Source organism: Labrus bergylta, chromosome 11 (assembly GCF_963930695.1).
Source record: "Labrus bergylta chromosome 11, fLabBer1.1, whole genome shotgun sequence".
Taxonomy (NCBI): Eukaryota; Metazoa; Chordata; class Actinopteri; order Labriformes; family Labridae; genus Labrus; species Labrus bergylta.
The window spans coordinates 25,937,831-25,964,571 of NC_089205.1; the positions used below are offsets into that span (position 1 = coordinate 25,937,831).

The 26,741-nt window shown below is 39.6% G+C and overlaps 2 protein-coding genes across 13 annotated transcripts in view; both read left to right on the forward strand.

Annotated features, from left to right (window-relative positions):
- Nucleotides 1-18,905, forward strand: part of ryr1b (ryanodine receptor 1b (skeletal)) — a 68,067-nt gene extending 49,162 nt beyond the window's left edge. For 5 of the 11 annotated variants that reach the window (XM_065960113.1, XM_065960123.1, XM_065960118.1 and 2 more), the window contains 26 exons: nucleotides 480-579; nucleotides 980-1,059; nucleotides 1,166-1,242; nucleotides 1,924-1,997; nucleotides 2,465-2,482; nucleotides 5,369-5,449; nucleotides 5,538-5,626; nucleotides 6,042-6,170; nucleotides 6,611-6,715; nucleotides 9,669-9,750; nucleotides 9,845-11,154; nucleotides 11,248-11,330; nucleotides 11,738-11,918; nucleotides 12,334-12,420; nucleotides 12,769-13,026; nucleotides 13,132-13,262; nucleotides 13,400-13,442; nucleotides 13,519-13,652; nucleotides 13,742-13,802; nucleotides 13,890-14,036; nucleotides 14,150-14,284; nucleotides 14,361-14,517; nucleotides 15,504-15,568; nucleotides 15,685-15,785; nucleotides 16,164-16,215; nucleotides 17,128-18,905. In XM_065960113.1, the coding sequence (XP_065816185.1) occupies nucleotides 480-579; nucleotides 980-1,059; nucleotides 1,166-1,242; nucleotides 1,924-1,997; nucleotides 2,465-2,482; nucleotides 5,369-5,449; nucleotides 5,538-5,626; nucleotides 6,042-6,170; nucleotides 6,611-6,715; nucleotides 9,669-9,750; nucleotides 9,845-11,154; nucleotides 11,248-11,330; nucleotides 11,738-11,918; nucleotides 12,334-12,420; nucleotides 12,769-13,026; nucleotides 13,132-13,262; nucleotides 13,400-13,442; nucleotides 13,519-13,652; nucleotides 13,742-13,802; nucleotides 13,890-14,036; nucleotides 14,150-14,284; nucleotides 14,361-14,517; nucleotides 15,504-15,568; nucleotides 15,685-15,785; nucleotides 16,164-16,215; nucleotides 17,128-17,223 (3,876 nt within the window). In that variant the 3' untranslated portion in view covers nucleotides 17,224-18,905. Of the gene's footprint in view, nucleotides 1-479; nucleotides 580-979; nucleotides 1,060-1,165; nucleotides 1,243-1,923; nucleotides 1,998-2,464; nucleotides 2,483-5,368; nucleotides 5,450-5,537; nucleotides 5,627-6,041; nucleotides 6,171-6,610; nucleotides 6,716-7,992; nucleotides 8,023-9,477; nucleotides 9,508-9,668; nucleotides 9,751-9,844; nucleotides 11,155-11,247; nucleotides 11,331-11,737; nucleotides 11,919-12,333; nucleotides 12,421-12,768; nucleotides 13,027-13,131; nucleotides 13,263-13,399; nucleotides 13,443-13,518; nucleotides 13,653-13,741; nucleotides 13,803-13,889; nucleotides 14,037-14,149; nucleotides 14,285-14,360; nucleotides 14,518-15,503; nucleotides 15,569-15,684; nucleotides 15,786-16,163; nucleotides 16,216-17,127 lie in introns of all 11 variants that reach the window. The other 6 variants (XM_065960114.1, XM_065960117.1, XM_065960119.1 and 3 more) reach the window with 2 other exon arrangements.
- A 1,638-nt stretch (nucleotides 18,906-20,543) lies between these two features.
- On the forward strand, nucleotides 20,544-26,571 carry LOC109995487 (galectin-4). 2 transcript variants are annotated; one of them, XM_065960184.1, is made up of 16 exons: nucleotides 20,544-20,703; nucleotides 21,159-21,247; nucleotides 21,673-21,877; nucleotides 22,000-22,113; nucleotides 22,247-22,288; nucleotides 22,711-22,734; nucleotides 22,821-22,847; nucleotides 22,965-23,012; nucleotides 23,116-23,175; nucleotides 23,268-23,294; nucleotides 23,462-23,497; nucleotides 23,613-23,639; nucleotides 23,731-23,760; nucleotides 25,423-25,511; nucleotides 25,598-25,763; nucleotides 25,862-26,571. In XM_065960184.1, exons 1-16 carry the CDS (start codon nucleotides 20,662-20,664, stop codon nucleotides 26,006-26,008), a joined length of 1,173 nt encoding a protein of 390 aa, XP_065816256.1. In that variant the 5' UTR covers nucleotides 20,544-20,661; the 3' UTR covers nucleotides 26,009-26,571. The 2 variants fall into 2 exon arrangements, with proteins under 2 accessions (XP_065816256.1, XP_065816257.1); XM_065960185.1 differs by lacking the exon at nucleotides 22,247-22,288.
- Nucleotides 26,572-26,741: the final 170 nt, after the last annotated feature.

Here is a 26,741-nt window from a genome sequence, read left to right on the forward strand (position 1 = left end):
TTTTCTATTAAATTGAGGCCATCAAAAAAGATGTAAATCAGTACACTTTCACCTAGCTTTAAAGAAGGACCAGATGCAGCAAGTCTAAATCTTTTGAGAGGGAAGAAATACACAAAGAAATTAAAACTTGTAAGATGTTTTATGCATAGATTTGTTTTGTTTTTTGTCATCAAAATTTAGGGATTTGAGACATGGAGTTATACAAGTTGCAGTCATATTCTTCATGTCACACTTTTTTGTTCACCCGGCACATCTACCCAAACTACCCAAGATCAGCATCAGCAGTGTGTGGTGAAAGTCAGAAGCATTAAAGAAATTATACATTTAACGTAATGCAAGTTCAACTAGAACCACACAACTGACGCTCTAGATTAGCGCAGAGGATGAGGGTGTGTTTGAGTGCGAGCGAGTGAGTGCGGGGGGCAGTGCAGTCCCAGTTGGCAGGGTTACAGCTGTGTCCCTCATGCTCTGCCCCACAGGAAAAGGAGATGGAGAAACAGAGGCTTCTGTACCAGCAGTCCCGTCTACACAACCGTGGAGGTTCAGAGATGGTGCTGCAGATGATAAGCGCCTGTAAAGGTAGATGGCAAACTACAGCACAACCTACTTATTAGCACACAAACTAAATGATATCACTAAACTGTAACAGAAAATACCAAGCTGGGCTGAGCTTTGTTACTACACAGTAGTTGTTTTGAATGGTAGTTTCAATGAGACACAAGGGTAAAGCTGTGGGATGAATTGCTTTTCCAAATAGGGAAACATAAAAATGCTTCAATAAGAAGGGGAGAGATCATTTGAAGGTTTTGTGTTGAACAAATTCTGTAAGGTTTTGAACAAGTTCAGTTTGAAATACACCATGCAAAAAGCAATAGTCAAAATAGACGTATTTTTTTTGGCACAGAGGATTCACCAGGACTTTAATTTCATTTTTTGGGTCAAAAATAGTTTCACTCTCACGTTGCCTCTACTTTCTCAGGCGAGCCTGGAGCCATGGTTTCTTCCACACTCAAACTGGGAATCTCCATCCTCAATGGAGGCAACTGTGATGTACAGCAGGTAAGTAAACCCCCTTTTTTAATTGTTTTTACAATTAAAAATCTCACCCTCATGAAATTTTTATTATTTCAGAAAATAATATTTCTGTCTTCCTGTCTGTGTGCAGAAAATGCTGGACTATCTGAAGGATAAAAAGGATGTGGGATTTTTCCTTAGTGTTCAGGCTCTTATGCAGACCTGCAGGTTTGTAATCAATTCCCATAGTTACCTTATTGTTTTCAACCTTTTTAGTTTTTGTTTGTTGAGCACTTGACAGAAAGAAAATTCTACCATTGAAGGCAGGGTTGGTAATTTCCTGCCGATACACTTTTTTTAAAAATGTTGATTTTGGTTGAAAGTTGAAGTTTAGGTCCTGACAGAAATGAATAATTCATCTGTAGCAGTTGTAAGCCTTTATAAACTTTGACCAATATCTGCCAAGAGGAACCAATTTGATGAACCAATCACACCTCCCTGTCTTCCTGCTCGTTCTCTACCGATTGTAAGGGGGTACCCAACACTCAAAGCGCGTCACAGATGACAGAGTCTATACTGTGAGCTTATTGTCGGCCTTTCTGAGTAGTAAAATAGTCACTTTTATTAACGATGAAACGATGTAGTTTCTACACTATGAAAGCGATGAGCTGTGGTGCGCTTTTGGAGCAACGGCGCTCGTGCATGTAAGTGAGGGGGCGTGGCTTTTGAGGGAGCACAAGGCGAGGGGGCGGGTGTAGACGGAGCACTGAGGGAATGCTAGTTTCAAAGTCATGCTAGTTTTTCAAAAAATTACCAACCCTGCCTTTTAACATTGTGTGTGAAATGAGTAAATATTGTTGGACTGCACGTGTTTAAACTGACTCTGAACCAACTGTTTGATGTTGACAGCGTTTTGGACCTGAATGCTTTTGAGAGACAGAACAAGGCCGAGGGCCTTGGGATGGTTTCAGAGGAGGGCACCAGTAAGTCTGGTCGACGGCACCTCGTGTGTATCTCATGTATCTGAGCACACGGTCACACACACACTGCATTATATAAACACACACTGCAAAAACCTTTGGTCTTTAGTTTGCACTGGCTTGTGACATAATCTGACATATTTTCAGTTCCAGTGTGAAGTCTTATTTGTGTATGCATCTCTGTGTGTCTGAGTGTGCTCGGTAGTGGATACAGATTTGAAGGTATGTTTTTTGTGTAAGTCTGTTTAGAGTGTCTGTTTAAAATAGGTCACAGCATTTTGACTGTTGATGTATGGTGATGATCTGTTAATCATCCACTGACAGCCATGAGATTTCTGGACTCACTGCGTCTCTCTTTGTCTCTCTCTCTCCCCCCCCCCACATCTCGTTCACTTTACCCGTTTCATCCCTTTACCCCTCATGCCCGTGTTCTTCCCACATGTCAATTTTGCTGCTCTCACGGTTCTCAGATAAGAAGCTAGAACGTGGTAAATGAAACTTTGATCTCACATATTTGCCTTCTCTTTTCACTCTTTCCTGTCCTCTCTGTCTCTTTAAAACTCTGAAATCCTGACCAGTCTTTCCTTGCTGTGAACTTTAATACGCATTTCATTTCACACTCAAGATTCAGGCAAAATAAAACTTTACACAGACACTTGCACACGGGTGCATAAATATGGAAACCTTGCAATGATACAAATGCTTTAATTGTGCATTGTGTCTCTGCCATTTTTCCTCGTGAAGTGAATGTAAAGTTTCATTTCTCTTCTTTGAGTGTTTTATCGCAGATCTACTGTTACTCCAACACTCTCAGTCGTTGTCAGTGATCAATGGGATGAAGGCAGTAACCTCATTTTCCTCTCCCGATCAGTTCTCTCAAGTAGATCATAGAGAATAAAAAACTGACACTGTGTTCTGGAAACTCTGAAATGAATTGCAGCAGCAGTAGGGACTCTCTTTTCCTAAATTAGATTTAACTTCAAACCCCATCCACACACAATAGATGGGCTTCAGTCTCTGTACTGAGGCTGGCTTCTCCATACAGGGGGGCCATGCTGACCGGTGTCTACTGTAGGTAACACACAGCCTATCAGTATGTGCCACATATAACTGTTCTTCAAAATCTCCTTAATGTTCATTTAGAAAGAAATGGCAAACTGGACCCGGTTTTTTTTACCCTGTTGGAGGCGACTCCACCCCTTTGCCTGCTACAGATACTGGATTATTCAACAGTCATCATTGTTTGCAGATTTCAACCCCCTTGCACTGTGGACTACTTTCTTTTAAAGGAAAACAATTAAACCCAGCATAAAAGTTTTGTTTTGAATCGTTTTATGCAACATCAGGGTTTAATCTGAGCATGCTTGTATGTGTGTTTTGACAAAGACATAGTTTTTCAGGTGCTCAATTTCTGGCGGCATACCGAGAGCGAGAGAGAGCTGTAAGATTTGTGTCTTCTAATTGATAAGATTTTGCTATTATAATCATAAACCATGCAGAAGGTGAAATGCCCACACATAAAAAAAAAAATCCCTCCCTTGTTTTAGAGGATTAGTTTACATTCTTTACTTCCACAACAACAATAAGGATGGACCTGTCTGTAGTTATATACATTACAATATATAGATTACTTAACATTGTGCTGAGTGTTTTTCTCGTCCACATACACACTCATAGCTTACTGGAGTTTGCAGAGTTCAGTAGATCTGTTGAGCATGACAGTGTGCCATGAGGTCATTCCTGTTTATGTGTACTGTGAGTGTTTTGTATCAAAAGTGACTTATCAGTGTGTATATATGTTTATGTGTTCCCCGTCTTTATTTATCTGTGTGTTTCATGTCCATAGCAGTGTGAAGTGACGTGTCTGATGTGCTGTTTATTTGTGTTAATATGAGTAGATGTTTTTTTCTGGATAGCTAGTCACAGGTAAAGTTTTCAGGGTAGAGAGTAAGAGAAATAAAACTGGAGTCATTTTGGACGCCTCAGTCCTGCTTTCCTGCTCTCAAATGGACTGAGAGGTTTTTTTTTGGTTTTCACTAACATAATGTAATGAAGCAGAGGGGTGATATGAGGTACTTGCATCTTTAATGTTTTTGCACTGCATATGTGTGTACATTCATACTCACACACACTTGCATACAAACATGCATTACAACATAGATACAATCCAAGTGCATGGTGTCATTGACATCAAACTCACTACCTGCTCAAGTGTTATCAGCTGTTATTGATCAGATTTTTGCTTATTCATAATTGTATAATGGGTCATTTTGCAGTGTTTTGTGTGTATTAGTAGATGTGTAATTGAAGTTCCATAATTATCTTCTCAACAGTAACGACACTTAGTCATAAAAATGTGTGTAACTTCAAAACAGCAACAAAGACCGCTGCTGTTCCAGTCACAGTGCAGTTTGTTCGAAAACAATTTATATGTTTTCCTTTTTTCAAAAGTTGTGCATATGTTTCAAAAGGGTAGGAGAGATCAGAATCAGAGTCGATTTGTATTGCCAAGTAAACTTCCTCATTCAGAACATTTGACTTGGTGGTTTGGTGCAAAACAATTAACAAAGGAAATACAAAAAATAGCATAAATTTAAATTAAATTATGATTAAAAATAAGAACCAATTAGAAATATGTATAATAAAGTATAAAAATACAAAAACATAGAATGTACAGAAGGTGCAATAAAGGAGTTGTGCAGTTGACGGTGAAAACATCTTAAAGTATAGATACATTTACTCACAGAGTGCATGTAGACAAGCAGATCACTGTACTAGTAACAGTAATATTAATAAATATTTCTACGCTTTCTAGCTTTCAAACTAGTCTGCGAAGTATTTTTCTACAATCACAAAAACTAATAAAAGAAAATGTGCAACATTTAAAATCAAAACAAGCTACTAGCAAACTAAATAATCAATCGTTGTCTTGGATTTTTGGGTGAGATCCAGGGTGTCCAATAAAACTCTAAAAGGGGGGCAGATGCCAGCTGTGGTCACCCCTCTGGACACGCCCCTGCTAACAACCAGGCTCCTTACATCTGTAGAGGGACGACTTGTTCAGATGAACATATTTTCCATTGTGTTTTTTATCCCTAGAACATTGTTATTCATTTGGGAAATAGCTGATTATAACTTTACAACTAAATAAAAGTAATTCAACTGCAGTAAATATAAATAAGGTTAGTAAGGAGAGAAATGTAAAAAGTAAATTACACATCTATTTTTTTTTTTTCAAACATACCTAATCTGCTGTTGCTTACTTTTGTTTTCCACTGTGTATTCTAACAGAGTAACACAGCAGAATAACAAGAGTTCACTAATCTTCATTTTGCATGAATGTAAAATAATGTTCTTGTGTTTTCACTGCCTAGATGAGAAAGTGATGGCGGACGATGAATTTACGTGTGACCTCTTCCGTTTCCTCCAGCTTCTTTGTGAGGGTCATAATAACGGTGAGTGTCACTTCCTTACAATGAAGTGTTGGAGACAATGAACCCATATGATACAGACAAATGTATGAAAATGTTGTTCTCCCTACAGATTTCCAGAACTACCTGAGAACACAGACAGGCAGCACCACTACCATCAATGTGATCATCTGCACTGTGGACTACCTTCTTCGACTACAGGTCACAATGATTAACTTATTTCCTGATCTCTTTCCTGTTCACTCTGGACCATAACCTTCTTTCTGCATGTGTGGGTTTTGTTTATTGGATTATTAAAGGATATTTTAACAACATGATGAAACTTATCACTGTCAGATCTCTTGATTTTTTGAGTGGTTATTATTCAAAGTCAAGACAATAACCACACATGGATTTATATTTAAGATATAGTTTTTATAAATTATAACAAAATTATACTTTAAATTCACTACATTTCTTGTATATTCATTCAAAACTGAAACTTTCCATACTTAATAACATAAACGTTACTATATGGACAATTATATCATTCTTTATTTGTGCCATTTTGTCAGTAAAATAGACTTGGAAAATTAAAAAGATGTTTCTCGTTCTCTATCGTTCTTCCTGTATGCAGGAGTCGATCAGCGACTTTTACTGGTACTACTCAGGAAAAGACATCATCGATGAGCCTGGGAAGAGGAACTTCTCCAAAGCAATGACTGTGGCCAAACAGGTCTTCAACAGCTTGACTGAATATATCCAGGTAAGAGAGTTTCTTTATTAATGATGGGATGGATAACTTTATGGTTTGAACATTATTTTATGGTGACTCAAAAGATCATGCCTTGGACAGAAGTAAAATTCAGGGTAAGCAGTACCTACAGCTATGTAGTTTTTTTTACTGAAGCAAGAGAGGGGTCATGTTTTTATCAGTGTGATATAAATAGTCACTTTTTGAAGTGGGCGGGATGAGTAAGGGGTGAGCATGAACACTGTGAAACACCCACCACAGTAAAAAAATAAAAAAGATAAAATGTAAACCCTTCTTCTCCATTTTGATTTTTACATGAGGATATGTGAATGTATTTATTTAATAGGGGAATGCAGTTTAACACCGTTTCAATACACAGCATGAATCTGATGTTCTGCACAGAGAGTTTAAAGCGATAGTACAGAATGATGTTGTGTTTCTGTGTCCGTCAGGGTCCGTGCACCGGTAACCAGCAGTCTCTGGCTCACAGCAGGCTGTGGGACGCTGTTGTCGGCTTCCTGCACGTCTTTGCTCATATGATGATGAAACTTGCTCAGGTAAGAAACATCAACAATTAAAACATTTTCCTTTTTATAGCAGACATTTGATTATTTCCTGCTTGTCATTAATGGTTATTTTCTGGAGTGAAATATTAAAATGGTCTAATGGTGTATTTATTGTAATATAGTGGATTGAAGGATGTTTGAATGAAATCTTTTTATATATATATATTTGAATCACTATTTTAGGATTTTATGACATACTAATTTTGTGAACCGTTTCTCTCATGGTTCCTGAAGAGTAAAGTATGTATTTATTTGATTATTCTTTTCTTTAATGAAATTATTTATATAACCTTAATATCTTCCTCCTTTATATATTTTTACCTTTCTTTTCCCCCACTTTTCTTGATCAGAATGTTTTTGCCTCTTAACTGAGTCATTTCAAGTTAAAGCGAGGTAGTTAGACGACTTACTGTCGGTGACAACATCAAGACTGGACCGAGTATTCAGCGTTCCTCTTGAATAAGGTTGAATTTTATACAATATGATAATTATGTACGCTTTATTTTTCAAGCTTTTCAACTCAAGTTAAACTACTATTCTTCTTCTTAATACTGAAAGGCTATTGAAGACATTAATATAGACTTAAAAAAAATCCTTCTGCGCACCTCACTGTCTCTACATACACTAAAGAGTTGACCAGACTTAGATTGCAAACGACATGAATTCCAGTTAAGAGGGCAGAAACAATTTGAGATTAAAAACAGATGTTCTTTCTTTCTCTTTATAAATCTTTCTGATTCTGTCATACAGTTAAACTGTCTTTAAGTATGTATTATGTCATTGTACTGACAAAAGCTTTGTGAGTGATTGTGCTGTGGATAAAGTCTGTTAACTTGAAATAATGTGTGTCTGCAGTCTGTAACTGGTTTGACCTAACACGTCTAACAGTGTGTGATGCTGCTGTTTTCAATGCATTTTCTTATTTTTAAACCGTCTATATCTTTGAAGTGATTGTTTAGTCTGGTTTTCTAGAACAGGAAATTATCATTCATGCATCTACACTCTTAATATTTCCTCCTCCCTGTGTTGTGACAAAGAAAGTATCTTCTATCTTGCATTTTAGTTTTGGTTAAGAAAACACATCAGTGTTAATCAACCGCTTCAGAAAAAGGTTTGATTAAAGTTGTTCGGCAGATGATTAAAATCACAAAATGCCGCCAAGCAAGAACTTAAACTGAGAAATAATAATTGATTAAGAGATCATGTCCATTACATCTGTAAAGTAATATCCAGACATGAAGGATAACGTTTTTATTTTCATGTGTTAGATGCATCCCGATCCAGGAGAACGAAATGGCGTAAGAATTTATGTCTCAAAGCCGTCTCATTCAGAGTCCCTCCCATGCTTTTTTAAAGATCATCACGTAAACGATAATCCATCTTAAAACCTTCATCATTTACATCATCCTTATTTCTGTTATTCCTTATAATCATCTCATGTCTTCACCAGCATTATTGCTACTTTCTAACATCAAGGCAGGAGGACAGTGGTCGTCTGTTGAGAGAGTCAAAGAACATTTGTGAAAGTTCATCCACACTTTGAAATATGCAAACCCTTTTAAAAAGATGGTTTACAATAACTAGAAAGTTAGATCACATTGTTTGTTTCACTAATATTTAGTAGACAGCTGCGGGAATCGAGTCTCATGATTGAGTGGTCTGTACTCGCTTTGCTGTTCAGATTTTGAAGGGGCTTCATGAAAAAAGATTAACGACTGGTTATTTCATATTTAAAAGATACATCTCATGTTGTTCCCTGAAGAATCTCAATGTCCTGCTTTGCTTGTTTTCATCAAGCTCTATAAAGCCCCGTTTCCACCACGCGGTCCGGTTCAGTTCGGTGAGGTGAAGTACACATTTATTGGCGTTTCCACTGTCAGAAGTTTTGAATGGTACCAAAATAACCGATCAGTACCGTCCCACTTTTTTGGTACGCTTCTGTTGGGGTGCCAAGCGTACCGATCCGACCCTATAGGCCGGAGATAGGAACACTGCAGTCCGTTGATTGGTCGAAAGAATCATCACTTACCGTGCTACAGCGGTAAAAAAGGACAAACACAAAATGCACAATGTTTAAATATCCAGTGGATTTTGAGAGCGTAATTGTCAACACATAGCACCGCACCACGGACAACCTCGGAGATGCAGACTTTCCTATGAATCATTGGTTTTTGTTTACTGTGTCAAATTCTTCTTCTTTGTTGAATTTATTGGCTGTCTACACCATGTCACCCCCAAGTGATCTAGGGCTGTGTAAGGGTACGGTTGGCTGTGGAAACGCAAGCAAGATCAGGATTTACCGTACCAAACTGTACCAAACCGTGTTGAACCAAACCTGACCGCTTGGTTGAAACAGGGCTTCTGTGGCGTTTTGTATTGTAGGTCCTTTTGTCTGATGAAGTATTTTAAGGTGCCACTGTAATTTCCCCGGTGAACCGATGCTTGCCCATCCTTACACCAGTCTCCTTTAGATCTCCACCAGCCTGAAAACCCAATAGACTATTGTCTTCTTGTTATCTACTGGTGCTGGTCTTCAGGACTGCTAAGATCAGTCTTACAATATGTGTGTTTGTTTTCCTTGCTTACTATGCTGATGCCACTTAAATGAGGAGAAGGCGCGCTGTCTACCAGAATCATATTTCTCTCTTTCATACCCTCCTGTCTTTCTAGTAGATGTTGTGCTTTCCATCATATAAAAGTGTTCAATTTGTGATGTTACAACACGTATTCTTTATTTAAAAATGCAAACCCAGGATCATTTTTGGAGTAGAGCACACTCTGAGGTAGTTTATTTAATTTTTTGTCAATTTATGTGTCAGAACCCCTCACATATAAACTGTGATTGATCATTAAAAATGAGAAATTTCAGTCAGTAGACTTGTTAAAAATACTCTTTTTTGTGCTGTTTGTTTTTGTTCTGCTGCTTGTTTTGGCTCTGTTGCAGGACTCCAGTCAAATTGGACTATTGAAGGAGCTGTTGGATCTGCAGAAGGACATGGTAGTGATGCTTCTGTCTCTGCTTGAAGGTATGAAGTCCAGGCCAGTCTACTGATGTGTTCTTCTTTCTGTTATATACTTTCTACACATTTCTCATCTCCTCTTACCTTGTGCTGCTCTTAGGCAATGTGGTGAATGGCACCATTGCGAGGCAGATGGTTGACATGTTGGTGGAGTCCTCCAGCAACGTGGAAATGATCCTGAAATTCTTTGACATGTTCCTCAAGCTGAAGGACATAGTGGCTTCTGACGCCTTCAGAGACTATGTGACCGACCCTCGTGGGCTAATTTCCAAGAAGGACTTCTCCAAGGCCATGGACAGCCAGAAGCAATATTCCCCCTCGGAAATCCAGTTCCTGCTCTCCTGCTCGGAGGCCGACGAGAACGAAATGATCAACTTTGAGGAGTTTGCCGACCGTTTCCAGGAGCCAGCCAAAGATATTGGTTTCAACATCGCTGTTCTGCTCACAAACTTGTCAGAGCACGTTCCCCACGACACTCGCCTTCAGAACTTCCTGGAGCAGGCGGAGAGCGTGCTCAACTACTTCCGCCCTTTCCTCGGTCGCATTGAGATCATGGGAGCCAGCAGGAAGATCGAGCGCATCTACTTTGAAATCAGCGAGGCGAACAGAAACCAGTGGGAAATGCCGCAAGTCCGAGAGTCCAAACGGCAGTTCATCTTCGACGTGGTCAATGAGGGCGGCGAGAGTGAGAAAATGGAGATGTTTGTGAACTTCTGCGAGGACACCATCTTTGAGATGAACATTGCCGCGTCGATTTCCGAGCCGGAGGGAGAAGGTGCAGAAGAAGAAGACGACGAGGAGGAAGAGGAGGGTAAGGGAGATGAAGGAGAGGCCGTAGAAGGCGAAGAGGGCAACGGAGAAGGCGAAGCTCCAGAGTCGACCTCGGCCTTTGCAGACTTTTTGAAGAGCGTGGCCGACTTCTTCAACATGTTCACCTTCCGTAACCTGCGGCGACGGTACCGCAAACTACGTAAAATGACGGTGAAGGAGATGGTGATCGGACTGGCTACGTTTATTTACACCATCGTGATGGGTATCCTGATGTTCGTTTACAGCATATGCAAGGGCTTCTTCACTCTCATATGGAAGGTGCTGTTCGGTGGAGGCTTAGTGGAGGGCGCCAAGAAGATGACTGTGACAGAAATCCTAGCCAGTATGCCGGATCCAACGCAGGATGAAGTCCACGGAGACCTGCCACCTGAACCGGGAGCTAGAGAGGATCAAGACGCAGATGGAGGGGTGGACTTGTTAGATGCTGTGGGAGGAGAAGAGGAAGAGGAGGAAGGCGAGGACAGGGAAGGTGGACGCCTGCCTGGTATCAATACTCCCGGGGGACTTGGAGACTTTGGTGAGACGACGCCTGAAGAGCCCCCTACTCCAGAGGGAACACCGCTGCTGAAGAGAAAACTGGTGATTTGCTCTGTTTGATAGTAGTTAACGGTTGTTTCATGACATTCATCTCTGTTAACCAAACGATTAACTGTAAAATATTTATCAAAACAGTTGGCTGCTACAACAGAGGGACAAGGAGAGGAAGACCAACCCGCAACTGAAGAGGAGGCCCCTCCAGAGACTGAGAAGGCAGAGTAAGTTGTCTATATGCTGGGGATAAACATCAAACATACTTAAGATAATGTGTTCTCAGTGTAATACTGAACCTCTGATAGCGAAAGGGGAATTTTGGCTTTAAGCAATGGACACGTGCAATCAACTATCCATTTTGTGCTTTCACATTTTTAATGTAAAAGAGCAAAAATGTGAGGAATAATCAAATCATTATGTGCTGACGTCAGATATTTAAATACATTCAGAGATTTCATTGTTAAACTTTGGTGACAGGTGACATCATCACGTATCTTTAGGGTGGTCTAAGTTATATTATTAAACACTGAAATGGTGGTAGAGCCCAAAAATTATAAAAAAAAAAAAAAAAATCCTCTGTTTAGAGTGGAAAAGCACAAGTGTAACCTTCTTATATGTTGTTGTTTTTCAGCACTGAAAATGGAGAGAAGACGGAGAAGGCAGAGCCTGAACCTGAACCTGAGGCGAAGGTGGAAGAGCCCGAGGAGATCGAGGAGAAGACTGTGAAGACCAAGGCGAAGAAGGACAAGAAACATGCAGAGGAGGGCTTTGAGCTGTGGAATGAACTCGAGGTTCAAAGGATTAAGTTCATGGTGAGCGGCTCTCTACTGGAGGATATGTTGATGAATAGACTTTTGAAAAGTTTGATTAGTAATGTGGTTAATTAAAGGATGCCTTTAGCTGCAAATTGAACATGGTATGGCAAGTGATTTTCAAAAGATTGTGTTTTTGTTTTAGTTGGTCTTTTGTCCAGAAGTTTTTCTCCATCATGTTTGCAAAAACATAGCATAAGAAGCTTCATACCTATTAACTGTATTCAGTATTTTCCTCATGCTTAATGTTAAAGCAGTTGTTTAACAACTGAATGCATGATTTTTTTTATCTATCCTAATCAAAAATGTGTGAATTGTTATTAATTTGATTTTAATGTAGTAATATTATGCAGTTAAATGTTGGTTTTGGTGCTTTTCTGGTGATTTACCCGTTTCTTTACACCTCCGCCCTCAGAACTACCTTTCTCGCAATTTCTACAACCTTCGATTCTTGGCTCTGTTCATCTCCTTCGCTCTCAATTTCATCCTGCTCTTCTACAAGGTCGGTGCCTCTGTGACAAACGTATGATCACTCATATAGTATCTCCCCCTCAGTGGGATCTAAAAACGATCTGCAGCTGCATCGTTACAATTTTGTGTGGCAATAAATCAAAGTAGACTAAATTATGCAGAGTTTTATCTCTATACAGATACATCCAAATGTACCTCTGCTAATGGCTGCTTTAAGTGCTTAGTATTTTAATTTGAATTTAAAGGGGCAGAATATAATGCACTTATGAAATATTAACTCAAAACCCCATTTCTTTACTAAGCAATTTTTTTGCACATAAAATACTCTTAAAAGGCTTTCCTTGACCTGCAGAACAAATGTTGTGTCTGACCTTTCCAGGTGTCCGACAGTCCTCCAGGCGAGGAGGACTATGAGGCTTCTGGTCTGTTTGAGGGCTCTGGCCTGTTTGAAGGCTCTGGTGGTGAGGAGGATGGATCTGGACTGGACGATGCAGGGGGAGAAGATGAGGATGAAGAAGGTCCCATGTACTACTTCCTTGAAGAGAGCACAGGCTACATGGAGCCGTCCATGTCTTTCTTCGCTATCATCCACACCCTCATCTCCGTCCTCTGCATCATTGGATACAACTGCCTCAAGGTACACAATGTTTGCTCCGCTTTACCCCCTAAGTTTCCATCTAGGTCTTTGTGTCTCCTGTCAGATTTAATGCAATATGTCTCCTGTTTGCCCAATTCTCTTCAGGTCCCTCTGGTTATCTTCAAGAGAGAGAAGGAACTGGCCAGAAAGCTGGAGTTTGATGGTCTTTATGTCACTGAGCAGCCTGAAGACGACGACATCAAGGGCCAGTGGGACAGGCTGGTGCTAAACACTCCGTAAGAAACCTGTTGCATTATCAGACATGCCAGTCATCTTTGATTCAGGCTGTAGACCTCAAACGTACAGCATTAGAAAACTGAGGTATTGCAAATATATCCTATCAAACCAAACTGATGTTTCTCTCTCAATCCAGGAGTTTCCCAAACAACTACTGGGACAAGTTTGTGAAAAGAAAGGTATGTTTCAGCACTGATTCCTCATGTCGGGGATTTTTTTTTCCACAGAGAAATAACATCTATGTATTGTGTTCAGGTGCTGGATAAATATGGTGACATCTACGGCAGAGAGAGGATCGCTGAGTTGCTCGGTATGGACTTGGTTTCGCTGGACGTCAGTGCCATGACGCATGAAAAGAAGCCTGAGCCAGACACCTCAATGTTCAGCTGGTATGAACCGTAGTGTGCACTCTTTACATCAAACAAGCCTGGTTTGAACGACCTGATCCTACAGAATAAACTTGTCCTTCTCTCTGTAGGATTACATCTATTGACATCAAGTACCAGATCTGGAAGTTTGGTGTTGTTTTCACTGATAATGTGAGCAAAGCAGTTCATGCTATAAATTAAATAAAACATGATCTGTTTTCAGTGAAGTGTAACAGATGCCCCTCCTTTATCTTTTAGACCTTCCTCTACCTGGTTTGGTACATGTTGATGTCCCTGCTCGGACACTACAACAACTTCTTCTACGCCTGCCATCTTCTGGACATCGCCATGGGTGTGAAAACCCTGCGCACCATTCTGTCTTCTGTGACTCACAACGGGAAACAGGTCAGCGGACGCCCCCGCTCCAATGACGCATCATGAGGAGACGGCACAAATGTTTTCCTCTTAAGAGCTGTCAAAAGACAACATTGTACTGAAAACTGTGTGTTCCCTAACAGCTGATGATGACGGTGGGTTTGCTGGCTGTAGTGGTCTACCTGTACACCGTTGTAGCCTTTAACTTCTTCCGCAAGTTCTACAACATGAGTGAGGATGAAGACGAGCCGGACATGAAGTGTGACGACATGATGACTGTAAGTGGTGGGCAGAGATGTAGAGCAGTAGCATTGAACTTTTATGTTTGATAACATCTGTCTCTCCCTCCTTCAGTGTTACCTGTTCCACATGTATGTTGGCGTGCGTGCTGGTGGAGGCATTGGAGATGAAATTGAGGACCCGGCCGGGGATGAATACGAGCTCTACCGAGTCGTCTTTGACATCACTTTCTTCTTCTTTGTCATCGTCATCCTGCTGGCTATCATCCAGGGTATGTTTGATCAGTGGCTCCCTGCTATGTTATGGTACAAAAAGTAAAATGGCCTGCTTTACATGATTCATATATTAAACAGCATTTAGCTTACCCTTACTATGCAAAGAGTTTGAAATCTAAGCAGGTTGTCTTCTGCTCATAGCGGCAAAAACAGAGTGCATTCAGGCTGATGTGAAAGTTCTTTTGCCTTAGAGAGTCTTCCTAATTGTGGCTTTAAAGATCCTCTTATCAACGTCGCTGTATTGATCATGATCATATGATTTGGTGTTGGGGGTAATAGGTCAAATGAACTGAATGATACTTTGATAATTATCACCTGATTTTGCAAATCCCCAGTCTAGCATCAACACATCTATCAACTTTTTCTGTTCTGTCTCACTGTAACGATCTTATTCTGGACACACAGCAGGCCATTAGTAATAGTTTTTTTTTGCAGGATTTGAACATTAAGGGGCTGAAAATTGTTGAAAACAAGAAAAGGTTGATACAATTTTCCGATACTTAGATACAGTACTTTATCAATAACACATGTTTGAACGATTCAATCTCTGTAATTTAATGATCAATAGTTTTTTAATGATCAATGCATTTATTTAAAGTACAGAGACTTTAAATAAATGCATGTATTTCAGAAGACAGGTGCACAGGAGAGGAATGAATCCATAACTGATTTGCAGGCAAACTGCTGCATACAATACATTGGCAACATATTTGTGCAATTTGTAAAGTGTGCAGGAGTTTGCTTTGCATTTTTTGATAATCGAAAACAAGAATTTACCCAATATTGGGTGGTTGGGACTTCTATCTTTGTTGCCGTGGTATCTAAAGAGGTATCAATATTGTTTGATTTTTAACTAGTGTCATAGTTTAAAATTCTGGTATTGGAACCATCCTACTAAGAGCTTGTTGAGAGACTATATGAGTTTCCTGAAGAACTTTTTGGTGAATGTTCAGACTCGAAAGAAATGCTCTGTGTCCATCAGGTCTGATCATTGATGCCTTTGGAGAGCTGAGAGACCAGCAGGAGCAGGTCAGAGAGGACATGGAGGTAAGATAATGAGCTTCAGAGGGATTTAAAGGGTCTCTTTACCCAGTCCACCTTCAGTCCTCCTTCTGTTAGGAAACCAGAATCTGTTTAACCTGAAGTGTCTTTTCTCCCTGTAGACAAAGTGTTTCATCTGCGGAATAGGAAGTGACTACTTTGACACGACACCGCACGGCTTTGAAACACACACCCTAGAAGAACATAACTTAGCCAACTACATGTGAGTTATCTTTCAAAGTGCATGTTTGACCAACTGAACTTCTCTATGTGTTGTATTTGTGTTGACTCATTGCTTTAACTCCTAAAGATTCAGTAACTCTTCAACCTTTATTTCTTTTCTAAATAATGAGTATGAGTGGATATTATGGTTATTTTTATTATCCTAGGAGGAAATGAAGAGACAGATTTGAACTCTCAATGCTCAGTTTCTGATTATATACTTATCCTGTGCATGAATTTGACCTCTGAGAATTGTAAATAATCTACTTTTTGTCCTCTAATACTTTTGTTCAATCGGCTATTTTATGAAACAACCACCCTGGTGTGATGCTGGATTTCTTTCTCAGTACGTTTCCTCTTTTTCCTTTTTCTCCTCCAGGTTCTTCTTGATGTATCTCATCAATAAAGATGAAACAGAACACACAGGACAGGTGGGTAAACTTAACTTTAAGATGTGCACGAGGGAACGAGGGAGACGTCCTCATTCGTTGTTTTTTTGTCTCGGATGAGATGAGATGAGATGAGATGAGATTCAACTTTATTGTCATTACACATATACAAGTATAGAGTAACGAAATGAGGTTTGGCATCTCACCAGAAGTGCAAATAAGCAGAAAGTGCAATAGTCTGTGCTATGTACAGTAATTCTGTGCTATGTACAGTAATTGCAAAATTTACAGATGTAGCCAGAAAAAGTGAATTATTAGGTAAATCTGGATGGCTGGATTAATGGGATGCAATAAATATAAATAAATGCTATAAATAAGTAATGCTACAAAAAAAGTGTGTTCTTAGGATTATAATATACAGATTAAGATGCAGTGAGCATGCTATACTAATAATATACAGAATAAGATGCAGTGAGCATGCTATACTAATAATATACAGATTAAGATGCAGTGAGCATGCTATACTAATAATATACAGATTAAGATGCAGTGAGCATGCTATACTAATAATATACAGAATAAGGTGCAGTGAGCATGCTATACTAATAATATACAGATTAAGATGCAGTGAGCATGTTATACAAGTTTACAGATAATTTAAAGAATATGAACATACTATAATACAATAATACAGATGGATGAGAGATGTGTGTGTGTGACCAGGAGGAGAGGTGGGGGGATGATGGGTGTGAGGTGATATGGAGGGGAAAGGGGGGTCAGCAGGGTGCGGAGAGAGAGAGGGAGAGAGAGAGAGAGACAGAGTTCAGAGTTCGGGGGGTAGAGTTCAGTAGAGAAACAGCTCTATGCATTTCTGAACGTCAAAAATATCTTTAATCGTCAAGTTTGTTAGAATTCTGCGTTGTGTTGAAACACGTTTTCCCTCTGTGTTTTCAGGAGTCATATGTGTGGAAGATGTACCAGGAGCGATGCTGGGACTTCTACCCTGCTGGAGACTGCTTCAGGAAGCAGTATGAGGATCAGCTGGGATAAAGCCCTGCATCGTTTTATCTGCGTCTGAAGAGAGAGAGAGAGAGAGAGAGAGGGGCGAGGAGAGGAGAGGAGGGACATTCAGAGAGAGGACGGATTAGACACTTGTACATTGAACACATCTATTGCCTTAGTTTTTCCCCCTTTGTCTGCACATTTCTCTCTCCTCTGTTGAAGCATTGCACACTTTGGCTCCACTTTTGAACCACCTGTAGTAAAAACGTTGAAGGGATAGTTTGAGAAAAGAAGAAGAATATCAGAGAAGCATCAAAAGACTCAAGGAGCCAGGGCCCTTTAGACTCTGCTATGAATACACTACACGGCCTTTTTGTGTGTAATATATACATAGATTGCCTTACATATCAAAGCATTTATACACAACAGGCTATTTCAGTCGCTACTGCTGTAAACGTCATAGTGCCTATAGCAACGTCACATCTAGAGCAATCAGACTGTTTAGATTTTTAGCTTCGATACTTTAGAGTTTTTGTTCATTTTTGTGTGTAAGGTTGGGACGTTTTGGTCTGTGGCTGCTGCCATGGGATGTTTTATTTCTGATGTTTTGTATTCTGCAGCTCACAGTTGTATCTCTGAGATCCTTAAGGAAGCACCGGCGCCCTCTCACTCCTTTCCTCCCTCTCTCAAACGCTAAGGAAACTCGTCTTCAAACACCTTGCGATGAACGGAAAACTTTAAATGGACTGATTTGCCAAGATAATAAACAGATACTCGTCTGCTTATGTGACATGTACCAGTGTAAATCAGCTGTATAGACAAAAAACAGTTTGCACTCTGAAGTCTTACAATGCACTCCTGGATGTATGTGTTCCCCTATCTGCGCTGGTGTCTCTGTACCATATAAGATAGTTCTGATTTACACACACGTACAGTATAGGAGGATGCTAAGGTTATTATTTTATTATTTATATGCAGAACTAAAACTTCTAAAGACGACCGTTTTAGCCCGTCTCTATTTCTGGCCAACAGTGTACTACGACACTTTATGCACAAATAAGTTTCTTGTCAGTGCATTAACATAACTAATGAATGTATTTCATGTATACATTTTGAGTGTCACCTGTATAACTGAGTCATTTCATGGCTGCTTAGAGGCCTTTTGATGAAAAGACATATTTTACATACATCATAGATAACATATATTTATTTTTCCTTTGGGCTTTGGAGAACTTAAATGATCGTGTTACTTTGTTTGGACATGAACATGCCACATGTCCCGTTTGTGAAAAACCCCACAATGGTGAAGAGAATAACTCTCGCACTGAAGTGTGTGCCCAGTTTGCAGTCAGAAGGGGAAAAATTAGCTTTTGTTTTTTTTGCGAGTTAGGATTTATGATAGATATTGATAGGAGCAAAGCAAATCATTTATTTTTCCTCACTCAAGACAGTCATGTGTGATGCGCTGATCCCAGACAGTTCTGTCTCTCGATGCCTTTTCCAGATCACACCCTCCACCCTGTAGTTAATGTCATGTCTCACTTTGTCGGAGGCAGAGCAGTATTTTTTTGCCGCTGACGCCTCTGAAGTGAAAACTTGTAGCTGTGGTCCACACGGGGGGCAGCTGATGGTACGGAGCTGGATGGAGATCATTACTTTCCACGTGACTGAGTGTCTTCTGACTGAACCTTGTGTTTCAATACAGAATAAACAGATTATTTTAAAGAGAACTGGAGCATGCGTCCTCATTGACATGAAGGCTTCTCTATGCACTTCCTGCACAATATGCACATTCAAATGTGAAAATTTAAGCTTCAGGAGAATTAGTTTGCATAAATAAAATTATGCATTTACATACTTGTCAAGTTTTTGCTCTGTTAGCCTCAAACAATGTTCAGGATCTTTTCTTTCTTTATTTTTTTCAAGGTGTCTTTCTGACCGACATTGCTCTGAATATCTTCACAAATGTGCAGCTAAAGGAAATATTTGATATGCATTTATATCAAACTAATAATATGAAAACAGATTTAGCATACAGGAAGTGAATGCTTAACATTTTGTCACATTAAGACATATCTCTTATCTTTTCCTGTGTTTCTGATTTAACTTATCAAACTGACACTAAATTTTCTTTAACCATTCACATCTTTCATACTTTACGAGGGGCAGTCGAACCCTCAGACTGTATCTCGACATGATTAAGATGCTTACTGTTTGTTACCTGTTCCCTCTCAGGTGTCTGCACATGCAGCTTCATGCAGGCTGGGCAGAACTTATCTAAATCAAATATGTGCACTCTTGTGCTTTAAACAGGAAACACCCTGGTATTTCTATCGCAGGCTTTGTGTGTGGCCAACCACCATCATGTTTATTTTGTTAAGTATGTGTGGCCATAACCCTCTGCCTCCATGAGGTATGCATATAAAACTGCTCTAAATGTGCAGACCTGAGTAATCGATTGTTTGCCTTAGGTTCACAGGCTGGTAAACTGTGACACCCGTGTTTAATCCATGGGGAGTAAACAATGTTATCTAGTTAATGTGCTGAACAGAGATCATGTCTCCAACACACACCTCCACTTTGTGAAATCTAACATTTTCCTACTGGCCAAACAATTATAATATTGTGACAGCAGAAACTTTTACGTTGTGTATTGATGACATAAAGCCATAATAATGAACAATCAGAAATAAATGCATTTTCAACCTGTAGCTAAATTCAAATTTAGGTCATTAAATATACATTTTTATGTGTATTTATTGTACCCTGCTTACATTGAGAAAGACTTGACTTTTTGCAGGACTACGTGAATGACCTCTAAAAGAGCATCTTCATCTAGATAGTTTATTCTAAAACCTTTTTTTTAGTAAAGCATCTGAACACGTCATCGTCTCGCTTCACTTGCTTTCTTGCTCTTTGGGCGGCAGTAGCTCAGTCTGTAGGGACTTGGGTTGAGAACCAGAGGGTCACCGGTTCAAGTCTCGGTGCAGACCAAATATGGAAGTTGGTCTGGTAGCTGGAGAGTTGCCAGATCACTTCCTGAGCACTGCCGAGGTGCCCTTGAGCAAGGCTCCGTCACTCTGACATCTCTCCATTAGTGCAGGATCCTGTTTGTGCATGTGTGTGTATATTTCAGCCTGTGTGTGTGTTGCATGGTTAACAGAGTGTAAAAACAGAAATTTCCCCTTGCAGGGATCAATAGAGTAAATCTTAATCTTTCACATTTTCATTCATGTTGGTTTTTGGTACAGCTCACACTCATAAGAAAACCCAGCCTTTCTTTAGTCATAAGATGCCACTCCTCTGCTAGGTCAGAGGTTATTGTGTGTCTTGTTCCTCCAAAGGTGATGCAGGCCTGGGTTTACCTGGTCCCTCCCTCATCACTGTATAAAAACAAGACGTCCAGCAGAGACCAGTTTGTGACAGAAACCCCCCCCTGACTCTCTGCTTCTCCGTCTCCCCGTCATCTCACCGTCTGCTGCTGCCATGTTTGTCGCTCCTCCTGGATACCAGCCGGTCTACAGCCCTGTAAGTATCTGCACACACTGCTGAATGTAAAAAGATATAATCATTCCTTTATGTGTGCTTTGGTAGGTAATCTAGCATTAATGCAAGTGGACTAAGAATTAATCAGCAGCAGAACAAGCAATGCAAAAAAAAAAGAAAGAAATGCAAGCATGGCACTTTTCAGACAAAGGAGTCCAGTTTAGACATTCCCAGAAACCATTTTTTTTCTCTTAATGTTCATGTTACTGACTGGAGAATAATAAGACTCAAAATCTTTGTTCAAATTCAATCAAATTCTTTGTTTATTCCGACTATTTTCTGATATTTTTGTCCACATAATACCAGTAAAAAAATACTTACAGGGCAACTTTTGTGCAGCACTTTTAATTTGCTACTTCTGTATTTTGAGAGATATGCTGACATGCAGACGGGTTCTGTGCAGAGAGGGTGAATATTTTTTTGTGTGTTTTATACAGAGTATTCCCTATCTGGGGCCTGTTTATGGAGGCCTGAGGGAGGGATCGTCCATCTACATCCAGGGGTCCATACCTGAGAACATAACCAGGTGACAGCAGAAAACATGAATCTTAAACGTTGCACACTTTGACTCTGTAAACTTCACTTGATCTTGTAGAAAGATTTGAGAAAAGGAAACCACCTTAAGTAAACTAACTGTGGGTGGAGCAGCTTTGGATTGTTGCACCTCATACCAGGTTTTTTTTTTTACACACAGCTCCACTTTAACGTGTATGGCTCACCTTTTCAAAATAGTAATACCTTTGGTTCCAATGGCACTTAAACAGAACATTAACGGACAAAGTCAACACTGCACATTCCTGACTGTATCGTTATGCGGGGGGAACAGTTTCTTTGCGGTCGACCTCACCTGCTCTGTTTGCATTTCTTCTGCTTTCTGACTAACATCTCAGTCACTTCAGGACTCAGAGACACAGAATGACTCTTGCTTAACCTGAGTTTCGCTTTGCTCAGGTTTTTTATGAACCTGCTCTGTGGACAGTCTGAGTCCAGCGACGTGAGCCTCCACTTCAACCCTCGCTTTGACGGCTGGGACAAGGTGGTCTTCAACTCTCGTCAGGATGGGTCCTGGAAGTCGGAGGAGAAGATTCGCGACATGCCCTTCTCCAAAGGCAAGGGCTTTGAAATGGTCGTCATGGTAACGTCAAAGGGATACCAGGTAAGATCAACCAGAAATCACATGATGACTACAAACTGCTTTCATTTTTGATGAGTTGTAAATTAGAGTTCATGAATATCATATTCTGCACCAGTAAATATCCCACATTTTTTCCGTTGCAGATCAAAGTCAATGGGAAAGACTTCCACACCTTCAAGCACCGTCTCCCAGTGGAAAGAGTTTGTGGGATCCACATCGCGGGAGATGTTTCCATCCAGACGATTAATGTCATCGGGGTGAGGCTTCAGGGCTCTGAAGATTTCAGCTGTTTGCTTTGGGCTTTGCTGCTGCAACAGAAATTACACAGAGGCTTGTAATCATAATAAATCATGAACATCTGATTGCTAATGCTTTCTGCTTCTGTGCCAGGGAGCTCCAGGTGGCATGAATAGGTATCCTGGAGGAATGGGAGTGAGTTAAAAAAAAAGCAAAAGTTTAAATTTACACAGTATTTGTGCTTGCTTTGTTTTGCTGGGATTTCTTTTTTTTTTACATCAATATACTTAAAAATGATTTTCTGCATCTATTATTGTCTTGAATCAGTCAGTGTGGTTGCTATAGGATGTTAGTGTAAATATGATATGTTATGATGTGTTAATTCATCTGATTATTGTCAACGTTAATCCAAAGAAATCTATTTTTTTATTCCCACAGTATAACCTCGATGTATAACCTCTGTCATTACAAAATAAAACTAACTTACATGTGAAGAGCTTCCAAAAAATTCCAGCTGAAGTTGAATCAACATTATTAATATAATAAGCGACTTATTACACTTTTTTTAGTTGGATAATGTTTTCTATAATGTCTTACTCATTGTTTTGTCTTTTCAGGGTGGCATGGGAGGAGGAATGGGAGTAAGTAAACATAATATAAGTGTAAAAGTATAGACTCATTAAACTCAGCTTTGTACAGGATTAACATGTTCACCACATTTCAACAGGGGGGATATCCAGGAAGTGGCATGGGGGTATGTTCTGTGATTGTTTTTAACTTGAGTGTAGTTGGCTTTAAATATTTATAAAAATGTAAAGAATTACATTTTGCCTATTTTCACAAACCCTTACTTCTTTTATCTAACATCCAGGGAGGATATCCAGGTGGCATGGGAGGAGGACAGGGTGGAGGAATATCAGTAAGTATGTTAAGAAATAATTTATTTTTACTAACATTTTGTGAACACATCATATCGTATAAAATTTTATAAACTCGTATAAAATTGCATCACTTTTCAACAGGGAGGATATCCAGGTGGTGTGGGAGGAGGACAGGGAGGAGGAATGGGAGGAGGTGTGGGAGTAAGTATTCTTACATGCAACAGCCCACAAGTGTAACAACTGATTAAGTTCTGTGTAATGGAGTGTTTATTCTGTCCATCACTTTGTAACAGGGAGGATATCCAGGAGGTGGCCCAGGGGTGATTAAAGCTTTTTTTTTCTTTTCTTCATTATTGGTCAAATTCAGAAATATAATATATTGTACATGCTTGTAAAAAAAGGTAGTTATGAGGCTAAATCTATTTTACTGGCTATAAATCACTCAAAATTACATTATGTATTGGATTTTTTAAATCTTTTTTTGCAGTGTGGACATCCAGCAGGCATGGGAGGTGGTAACGGGGTATGAAACATTGTTATATCCACTGATTTTATTTTATTTTGGCAATTTGAACGCAAAAATTTAAAAACTGACAAAAATGACTAAATTTGTACTTTCCCGCCCTTTTTCTTCAAAGGGAGGATTCCCAGGATCAAACCTGCCGGTGAGAAAAAGTGCATGACATCGATCTATGTATATGTGCTTTATCTTTCCTCTGGTGGTACCATCTTGACTCTCTGTTGATCTCATTATAGGGAATGGGTGGCCAGCCAGTCTACAACCCTGTGAGTAAAATGTGTTCCACACAGCCTCTGCTTAGAGATACATGTACTTTTTTTCAAAAGTTAATATTTAAGCATTTTACTTTGAAGGTCTTAACTGGAAACCATAGACTGTAACCCAATGTCTAACTTGACTACGGGGGGTCAAGAAGACCGCTGGGATGATATTATTTTGAATGAGGTGTATTTACTGACATCTGGTGGTCATTTGGTGGAACTGCAACTTATTCAATTTGTCAAAAAATAACATGATAGTAAAGTTTCCAGTGAATTTTCAGGGTTACGTGAGGGAGAGATGGAGTCTTGCTATTACTAGCAGCTGACTGTGATACTGGTTGTATGGAGTTACGCTTGTCTACTGCCCTCTTGTGGTCGCGGCAGGAACAGCAACAACGAATAAATTATCGTAATGATATCGTAATTGAATATTAACATGTATTATTGTCAATAGTTGTAACCAAGCTTGAAGATATGGTTGCAACAGTTTAAATTAACCATAGACTGTAAATAGGTGAATGATGGCGTAGTTAGCTCAAAGTGACATTCTTACTGCCCTCTTGTGGTCAGAAAGAGGAACTGCAATACCTTCAATTCACTATAAAAATTAAAAATAAAAATAGATATGACAACACACTCTCTGCATGTCTTCCAGGGAACATAAGGGGTAATTTAAGCAACAGAGGAGCATTTTTAGATTCACTAGCATGTAAGGTTATTTTATTCTACGAGTAACGAGTAACGATCAGAAACGGTAATCGCCCCCTCCCCAGTAGTCTCCCCTTGGAAATGAGTGTTCACTGCCCTCTTGTGGTCACAGCAAGGAACAGCAACACTAAATAAAACAAATTAGAATCAATGTGTATAAATGGTAATGTCGTAACACTTCCGATAAAACTTTCAAAAATAAAATATTTCATAATCTATTTTGGGAATATGCATTTTTTTTGTATTTTGGTAATGGGTATTGATTATTTACCCATGACATGTTATTAAACAAGTTATATATCACCGTCAACCTGAGTTAGCACTAGTACTATAAAGCGTGTAGCTTACAGCTTATAAAATTTGATTCTGCTATTTGTGAGGACGACTAAAAAACTAGGCTACTCTAAATTATCTCAGTGATGGTTAGCTAAATCAAAACAAAACAAAACACAACACATGAATGCATGTCTCGTATTAAACGTAGTGTGTTTTGTCTCAAAGAACTAAGGTAGTAGGTACTGTTCGTATTCACTGCCCTCTAGTGGCGACAGACAGGAACACAAAGCTCTTTTTGTACAGTTTATGTTGTCGACATGACAACAGTCTATTACCTGTGAAGATAGAGAGAACAATAGATTTAAATCACAAAATATAAATAATATATGGCTTATACATTAAATGGTCCAAGCAGATCTTTATGGATAGGGAAAAAGAAAGTTTCAAATTCAGTCTTTCTGCTCAAAGCACAGTTATGAAACACCTTTAAGAAACTGCAGTCTGAAGATGGTTGTATCCTAAGATGAGAGTGACATTGCAGGGTCTGACGAACTTAAAATTGTCTCCTAAAAAAATATTGCAAGACAATTTTAGCCTACAGTTTTATTTCCATGATGTTATCTGTGTGAGCCTCATACAGCCTCTTATTAAACCTCTGATTTTGTTTTTCCTGTGTGTCTGAAGCCTGTGCCCTACTCAAACATGATCCCAGGAGGGATGTCCCCTAAGAGGACCATCATCATCAGGGGAATGTTGCCCAATGGAGCAAACAGGTGTGTATTTGTGAGTACATAGTGACTGTAAAGTGAAAGTCTGATTGCAAACAGACACTGTTACACTTGTGTGTTGTGTGCTGCAGGATGAGCATCAACTTCATGGTGAGCAGATCTCGAGACGTCGCTTTCCACATGAACCCCCGCGTGAGAGAGGGGATCGTGGTGAGAAACAGCAAGATAGGAGGCAACTGGGGCCAGGAGGACAGAGAGCTCAGCATGAACCCCTTCAAGGAGGGACAGTACTTTGATGTAAGTTCTGTCTGTCGGTATGATCGGCCAATCTGATGACTTTCTATTTCATTCTGTGTGGTCAGTGGTAGACTGATATTTCCACCCTTGTTTCTCAGATGTCTATTCGCTGTGGGAATCAGAGGTTTAAGGTGTTTGTGAACGGGCAGCACTTGTTCGACTTCTTCCACCGCCTGCAGTCCTTCAGTGAGATCGACATGCTGGAGATCGAAGGAGACGTGCAGATTTCCTACATCCAGTTTTAAAGAGCACACATTTCTACAATAACTTACAGATACCGACAGAAGTCATCTCTTCTCAGCCAATGCTTGATCATAAATCCTAATCACAGCTCGTCATTGGTTGGACAGGATTAACTGAATAATTATCATTTTACCAACACATGTAATGGATGAGAATAATATTAGCCACATTAAAACAAAAGAAATGAATTCTATCATGTTGATAATTTTTATTTCTTATACAAAATATTGTAGGTATTGTATCAAAATTTGTTTACAAATCATGACGATATAAAGGCAACTATAGATATATACAGTCTTCTCCCAATTGAACACACCAGGAGAATCACAATCACACATCACCTGTGATGATGAAAACACTGGCTCTCTGAAGGCACTGAAGGTTAGGTGATGAAATTCATAGATGTAAGGCAGAATGAGTCATGAGGGATTTTCACTTTTGCTGAATTATACTTTACAAGATGTTTCTTTTCAAAGCCCAAACACGGTTCTTGGTGTAACCACGTTGTATCATATTCAAATGTGAAATGTTTTTACAGAACAAAATAAAGCGTGCCTCAGTCTCAGCAGCGCGTCCTGTGGTTCACAAACATTGTTTGACTTTCATTCTGAGTACACAGTACCAAAGGTATTTCAAGAAATGTACATGTCCTCTTAACTACCCCCCACTGTCTACTCTTTTTATACACAAGTACCTTTTGATGCAGCAGAAAAACACAGCACCTCATTCAGACAA